This window comes from Centropristis striata, chromosome 9 (genome assembly GCF_030273125.1).
Source record: "Centropristis striata isolate RG_2023a ecotype Rhode Island chromosome 9, C.striata_1.0, whole genome shotgun sequence".
NCBI lineage: Eukaryota > Metazoa > Chordata > Actinopteri > Perciformes > Serranidae > Centropristis > Centropristis striata.
Window position 1 is genome coordinate 16,932,776 of NC_081525.1, and position 7,567 is coordinate 16,940,342.

At 39.4% G+C, this 7,567-nt stretch overlaps 1 protein-coding gene across 1 annotated transcript; it reads right to left on the reverse strand.

Moving 5' to 3' along the window:
• Positions 1–232: 232 nt before the first annotated feature.
• On the reverse strand, positions 233–5,770 carry dpt (dermatopontin). The gene is made up of 4 exons (XM_059340442.1): positions 5,364–5,770; positions 2,319–2,444; positions 1,458–1,565; positions 233–1,224 (listed from the first exon to the last, which is right to left on the reverse strand). Exons 1-4 carry the CDS (start codon positions 5,636–5,638, stop codon positions 1,158–1,160), a joined length of 576 nt encoding a protein of 191 aa, XP_059196425.1. The 5' UTR covers positions 5,639–5,770; the 3' UTR covers positions 233–1,157.
• Between the last annotated feature and the right edge of the window lie 1,797 nt (positions 5,771–7,567).

The window sequence follows — 7,567 nt, forward strand, 5'->3', positions numbered from 1 at the left end:
CTTGAATAAGAAACTGATTTGCTGTTGATATGGTAATCCCTGATGTCAGACCCTTCCAGCAATATTTTATGACAATATGAAGCAGTGTTGAGTTTGCCTGCAGCCAAGTTAAGCCCAGAGGAGCTGTTGATATCGTCACGGCTGACTTCATCCTCTCTGTGTTTTTGGAAGGCTTACACTCTCAGATAGTGTGATGATCCATTCACCAACAGTCTTGACAAGTTCAGCTTTTAATCAAAATTCTTATATTACATTTTAAACCTCATACACTACGTTGTTCTTTTTTTCCAACATGCAAAACTATTTTATTTTTTGCATTATGTTAGATGAATTTGCACGGCAGACCAATAAATAAATGACCATACAAAGATTTCAAAAGAAGTGCATGGTTTTTAATCCCATTTTCACACTGTATAGTTATATTAGTCTTACAGTAAACTGCATAGCTGTAATTAATAAAAACTGAACAAAACACTTTAATAAAAGAGACTTGAAGTAAATTGAAAGTAGGTGGGAGACTCTTCACTGCATCCAAAGTTAATGTTGCCAGTGATTCTGAAAGACCTTTTCATTACTTGCCGCACATACACAGCTGTTCCAAGAGTTGACCTCCAAAACAATACACCAATCAGTCACATCCCACCGCTCACTGAATGCCTTTATGACCGTGAAAATGGTCCGACCACAAACAATTTTGTTTGTCCATCACGTGACTTTAACTCAGAGATCTTGGAGTGGAGCCTGGTGCAGTCTTTACCACCACCATGACCACAGCCATAACTAATTCACTTTGTTTTGGAAAAACACTTTCACAATCTGCCAAATGGCTTGTAGTTCCTCCAGCAACGAACTGAAAACACTTAACCTTTCCAAAGTATCTGGCGGAGCCAAAATCCCCTGCAGACCACCTGTGTTGATGTTCAATTTGACATTTACCTTTATATGAGTAGTCATTTTTGCATGCTAGACTAAAAAACTGTGATTATACAGACATATATTACATGCCAGTGGTTGATCCATTTTACAAAAGCAAATACATGAATGAAAACATGAATCATATCAGTAATGGATAATGTCAGGATTATCTTTTTCAGAGTAAATGAGTATGCTGAGTTTAAAATGTTTATGGATATGAAAAAAAAATGCTGATTACAAGTCTATAAATTTTCAAATTCACAGTCAAAGTCTGTCATTCTGCACAGGATGTACTTCCACTGCCGATCTCTGAAAGAAAGCATCAGATAAAATCAGTCAGTTCAACAACCATAAATTATTGTTTTTTTGTTTGTTCTGCCAATAAATTATGGTCCCATAGGCCTTAAAGCGGAAATCTTTTCTCCCAGCCCAACCATGAGAGGATTACAACAATTTCTGGATAAATTCTATCCAAACTGTTGCTTCATGGAATCAGACGTAATTGGGAAATAAACAGATGTTCACAGATGTTGTGAGCAAACCTTAGCACTCCACTGAAGGTAGTCTGGGCGCCTCGGATGAAGTAGCCATAAGAAGGGACAACCAGCTCTGCCTCTTCTCTGAAGTACTCAGGAATGTCATTCGTTTTCCTGTGGAAACCAACAAAAGTTTGTGGAACGTTTTGGCGAGTTATTATTATATAATGTATACCCTTTAAAAGGATAATTTGACATTTTGGGACATATTATAATTCACTTTCCTAACGGTAACACGATACAATAGCACTCTCTTCATTGTTCAAAGGTATACCTATGAAAAGTAAAACTGTTGTTAGAGTGGGACCTCTAGTGGCCGTAGTAATTATGACAGGATGGGAGGAAAGGAGGAAGTGACCCTTCCAGTAAAGACTGAGAAACTGTTTTAGGGCAAGTGGCCAGGAGGTGTGGTGAATGGGTCAAACAAATCCCAGACTTTGACCCAAGAGGCTGATGTTCATGAAACTAAAAGTCATTGTTATTTTAAGTTAACCTGTTAAATAACTTTCATACCTATATATGTCACGTTCTACACCACAGTCTGCATCATCTACATCACCTATGTAACTGTGTCCAGTAGTCATATACTGAAGTAATTCTCGCCTTGATCTTTTTGCCAACCTTAACTTAATCTAACAGTAGGTCGCTAGCTTTATTTTGTAACATATGTGCTAGCCAGCTAGCTCACTAGTAACTCATTTTTGTGTGTTAGTCAATGCATTAAATAACCATCCACTGGCTTCAGCATCTAACAGACAGATATGAATGTGGTTATAAATCTTCCTATCTAACTTCTGAGAAGAAATGGAGTATGCATATTTCCCAAAATGTCAAACTACTTCTTAACATTGCCCTTTGAGAACATACATGCAGGAATAGGGACAGCGGCGTTTGTAGTAGCAGCAGTAGAACTGCCACTCCCGGTCAAGAACGGATTCAAAGTACTTGCTCTGTACTCCCGCTACCAGGCCGTTGCGAGTGCATGTTGAAGTCCTGCAAAGACAAATTAAAGTCATTCGGTTATCCAAAAAATGGCAGCGAATGACACAGAAAAAGGTCTAAAATGATACCCTTCTGTTACTTCCAAGTCAGTCTTTTCTCTGCTTTCAAACATAAAGTTTATTGGATTTCTTGAGAGGTAAAACACTGAAATGCATATATATTGTTTGAAGTAGATACTGGTTTGTGGACAGTGCACTTTGTTTATGGCCCATACACTTTGCTGTCACCACAACACATCCAAGAATACCAGGTCCAAGCAGCAGGAGCAGCATGATGTGTAGACCTTTGTCATGGCAACAAGGGCACAGCCATCAGCCATTCAGCCAGTGGGGGTAGTTTCCCTGCAGGGTAATGTCCTTACTGGTGTAATTCAAACCGACAGCTATGTTAAAGAGAGGCAGGCGTGGCAATGATAGAGTTCACAGTGTTTGTCTTTGAATCAGTGCGCTGGGTGCAATCGAGCTTAACTCAAAATCAATCTGAGGAGTACAAATAAAAATGCTCTCCAACCTAGAACAACTAATATGAAGCAGATATAGTTGAGTCTGCAATCTGTTTACATATGATTCAAGCTGGTATTTACACAGAAACGTCTGGTTACAATTATCCCCCAAACAGGTTTTGTAAACTTGTATCCAAGTCTTTTAATAAGATCAACCTTTCTGTGCAGTTAGTTCAAAGTTTGCAGAACATGTTTATATGAGAACATTTACGCAGTGGATTTTTGTTGACTTGTCTGTTTTTACTATCGAGTTTTTGTGAATGACGTGTGGCAAGCTGCTGCAAAATGCTGTAACATGTGGCCCATGAAATACAATGTGATGTCTCTGAAGAGCCATTGACACAGCCTGTTGGACAAATCTTGTTAAGATTCACTGGCAGTAGTCATGTTCCCAGGAACTGTCAGTGGAAGACACATATTGCTGTTCTGGAGTGAGACGGTGATTCATGCAGGACCAGGAGGACCAGGAGGACCTGGCTTTGTTCCTCTGAATGAGAAAACAGTGGGAACAATTCTACTTTTTATGAAAGTAACAAAAAGGACAGAAATAAAACACATGGAAAGTTTTTAGGCATTCTATTATACAAAGCATTATAATAAACTTAACTAGGAGCATACATTTGCCCAACACACTTTTTACAACATTAAAAAAGTAATTAAAACAAACTTAAGATCTAAAATGACGGAAGCCATCTTTGGGGAAAAGTTGTTGACATTTCTTTAGCTTTTAAGCATATTCCATCCACTAACATGGAGGGGGCGGGGTTTATGAGCTATACCGCAGCCAGTCACCAGGGGGCAATCAAGATATTTTTGCTTCACTTCCGGGGAAGCTGTCATGTTATCCATCTTTATATACAGTCTATACCAAGCCCACAGGAAAAGCACTGAACTTCGAAGCTAATTTGATATAGTGTCCGAAGAGTGGAATTATAACTTCTGTATCCGTCACGTGATGCCAATGGGCTGAAAAATACTTTTTCCCATAGAGGTACATTGATAGACATATAAATAAGCAGATATTTTTTTGGGTGGTGAATCAACTTCACATTACACAATAGCCTTTATTTAATTATAATTGTCTTAAAAGTTGAAAAGTTCACTATTCGACAAATCCAGAGTTACTTTCCATCCTCCATTCATGTAAATAAGACTGAGACACAGCGGTGGGGTTAAAAAGGAAACCCAAGTATGTTGCTCTATGGGCCCATGGAGGCGGAAGATCTGGATAATTTTATACACAGAGGTCAACCTTTTTTGGCTTCATCTGCCACTGACCAACTTTCATAGGAATGAACGAGGCCCCACCTACAACACTGTGTTCTGCTCCCTTACAAAAACCATGGTCTATGCTCTGTTTTATGTACACATTTATCCATGCATAATTTGTCAAATGTCATTAAAAGTAATTATCAAACACAATTTTATCGGGTGACAGTTTTGCATATTATCTTCACTTTCTTTACTAGGTCACGTGTTTGCAAACTAACATGAATTTTCGTGGTAAAGCTTGCTAGTTCAGTTAGCTATGCAGCAGTTACACCCCGCAGTTAGTGGGTGTAGATATTTAGTAACAACTAACATCTACATAAGTTTGTGTAATTAGAACTTACAAAGGAAGTGGTGCAACCTTTAAACCACCAACCACATTCTCTGGTTGCAGCTGTATGGACTGGAGGTCTTCCAGTCCAACAACACGGGTGCTTTTGTTCATACAACAGTTTCAGCACACACAGCACAGGCCTCGTATGGGACTCTGTTGTCTGCTAATAGTGACCTTTAACTACCAGTGTTGTTGGTCAAAGAATATCTTAGACCTGCACTGAAGCAACATAACTTAGTCATTTAGGTCATTTTTTTCAATCTTTGATCCATACATCCTCCTGTTGATTGGAACAATTACAGACAAAGGGGCCACAGTTTAATACATTTCCTTCTGAAATATCTAGACCGAGATGAATAATTGAATACAATGAACAAACATGTTCACAGCTGCTGGGCAGCATTAAAAAGAAACTTTAAGCTCAAAGTAAGTTCATCAACTACTCTACGCATGTAATATGATTCAGATGTTGATCTCCTTTGACAGCATTTCTGAATTATTGTGCTTGTATATTATTCTGCATCAATTATTCATATCACTGCCACTACTTAAGATAATTAGTGTAATGTTTTTTGTAGATATACTATACACAGGAGAAAACTCTTTTGTCAATTAGAGTGAATTCTCGGCATCTCTGTGCCACAAGCCACAAGCCAGTCATCCTACCAATAAAACTTGATTTGATTTGATTTTAATTTGTAATTTACTCTAAAATCCATAAATCCAAGCAACAAAGCTGTCAAAGAAAGTAGAAAGGAGTTGTTCAACCAGTAAATGAATCACGGATACATGACAGAGGACCCACCACTCCATCCCAGCACGGTTGATGTCGTCCCACCAGCAGTCACTGGGCTCCCCCAGACCCTCAGGTGTGGGCTGGCACTCAAATGTCCACAAGCGGTCTGAGCCATCCGTCTCGCTGTAGTAGCTCCTGATGGCCACGAGGACCTCTCCGTGGGGACACTGGAAGTTAAAGCCCTGCCGATAGCCGTTGACCCAGTCCATGTCATGATGGTCGTGAGACTGAGCTGCCACCGTAGCCAGCAAAGCCGACGCCAGCGCCACCAGAGCAGGATTCATGTTGAAGAAAATCAGTCCGTCTGCTGGGTTTGCTCACAGCTGTCTCACTTTAAACTCCTCTGAGTCTTTTGTTGTCCAGATGTTTTGTAACCAGGAGTGATGTGTTATTTGCTGCACATGGGACAAATCCAAAAGTGGACCTTGCTTGACATTTTAAGGTAGACTCTGAGAGGCAGCAATAACAAAGTCTCATCGTAGATCTGGGGTTACCTTAAAAGACCACACTTTAAGATTACATGCAATTCAGTTCGTATAAGCATGTGTGAACCATCTCATTACTCAGACAGTTGACTTTGCAGTGTAATCATCTTTTTTTCCATGACTTTTTCAATCTTAAAGGTCTTTATCGTTTTGGACCTTAAAATATCATAATTTCACCAAACTGACTTTTATAAAACCCAGTCCTCTGTCCCAATTTTGCAACATCTACTGAAAAGGTTATTGTGACCAAATGGAATACTGTGATTTATCTTTAGCAATGTCTCACCGTCATTGCATTGCATTCTTTACAGTTGCCAGCAGGGGGCAACTGCTGGCAAGAAGTAAGATTGTATGGAAGTCTATGAGAAAATTACCCTACTTTTTGATTTGATACATTACCTCAGTAAATATTTACCTAATGAGTTTATGGTCTCAATCATTAGTGTCAAGTTTTCTTCAATATGACATGATGTTCATGTTTGTGATAAAGGTCAGATTTAGAGTAAAATACACAATGAATCAGGGTTTTACAAGGCTACAGTTGACAAGTTTTGTACAATTGGGCTGTTATTTATAACATTTTGGTCCCCCAAAATGTCTTGTTCAGTGTACGGTTGTACTAAAAGATACTCTATGAAGACCGCTGTTTATTTATCTGTTTCTGTTTATTTAAACTAGCCAGCTAGTGCTAGCTGCTAACTTAGCTCTGCCCTCTTGCCCAAACGTGGTCACTTCTGGCTACATATAACCAAGAAGGTGAAGCCTGCTAGGGCAAAAAACGACTGGTTCTGGCATCTAGCTAGGATACCTGGTTGCCTCCTGTTAGGTGTTCCAGGCACGTCCAAGTGCTTGAGGCATTATGTGTCTCATCTGGCCTAGGAATGCCTCAGGGTCCACTAGGAGGGGAGAGGGAGTCTATAATGCTTTGCTTAACCAGCTGCCCCCGTGATCCAGCCCCGGATAAGCGAATAAAAAAATGGATGGATGAATAGATGGACACTCTCCACAAGAGACAACAGTGAGCCCATTATAATCTAAAAAACAAACTCAAAACAAACAAGCGACTCAAAGCTGAGATTTATTCGTTATATCAGAAACAGTCATTGTCAGTTTTCTAAAGGAAAGGACTCCAAAGAAGAGGACTAAATGGTTGGTTTTGCAGCAACAATTATTCACATGGCTTGTACATGAAGCTGTTCTGCACAGATACAGATCACTAAGTGCTGACCTGACCCGTACCTTCAGTATGAAACATACACACAAATGCATCAGTGCACAATCACTCATCCATTTTCTTCAGTGTATCACAAGATAACAGCTATTACGTTTTCTACAGCTTCTCCTGTTCCTGTGAAACAGCTCCCTTGTAAAAGCTGACTGGCTGACAAATTAGGCTCTGTTAGAATATGAGCTCATATTATTTATGGAGTGTGGTGTTAGAATAGTATGTGTTGCTTTTGGTCATGCTTGTATATTTTATGCCCTCATAAAATATTGACTTTGACCAAGTTCTGCCCAGGACAAGATGTCAGAAGAGTTCAGTGGAGCATAATAATGACATTTAGATTTTAATTTGTTCAGGTAGTGAGTGAATGTATCTCCCACACAACACTAAGACACACAGTATTACATTAACAGTGGTGATGATGTCACTTTTTTCATGTTTTAGTGGAAAATTACAGAAAACCCTGCCGATGACCAACACAGCTGGCAGCAATAGATTTCAAA

Bases quoted from the DNA above. Each gene is read 5' to 3' on its own strand.
- dpt (XM_059340442.1), bottom strand. From the start codon at position 5,638: ATGAATCCTGCTCTGGTGGCGCTGGCGTCGGCTTTGCTGGCTACGGTG. The intron at 2,445-5,363 runs GTGGGTCCTCTG...TTGTCTTTGCAG, and splicing joins AACCGTGCTGGGATGGAGTG to GACTTCAACATGCACTCGCA. The intron at 1,566-2,318 runs GTATGTTCTCAA...TGGTTTCCACAG, and splicing joins CGCTGTCCCTATTCCTGCAT to GAAAACGAATGACATTCCTG.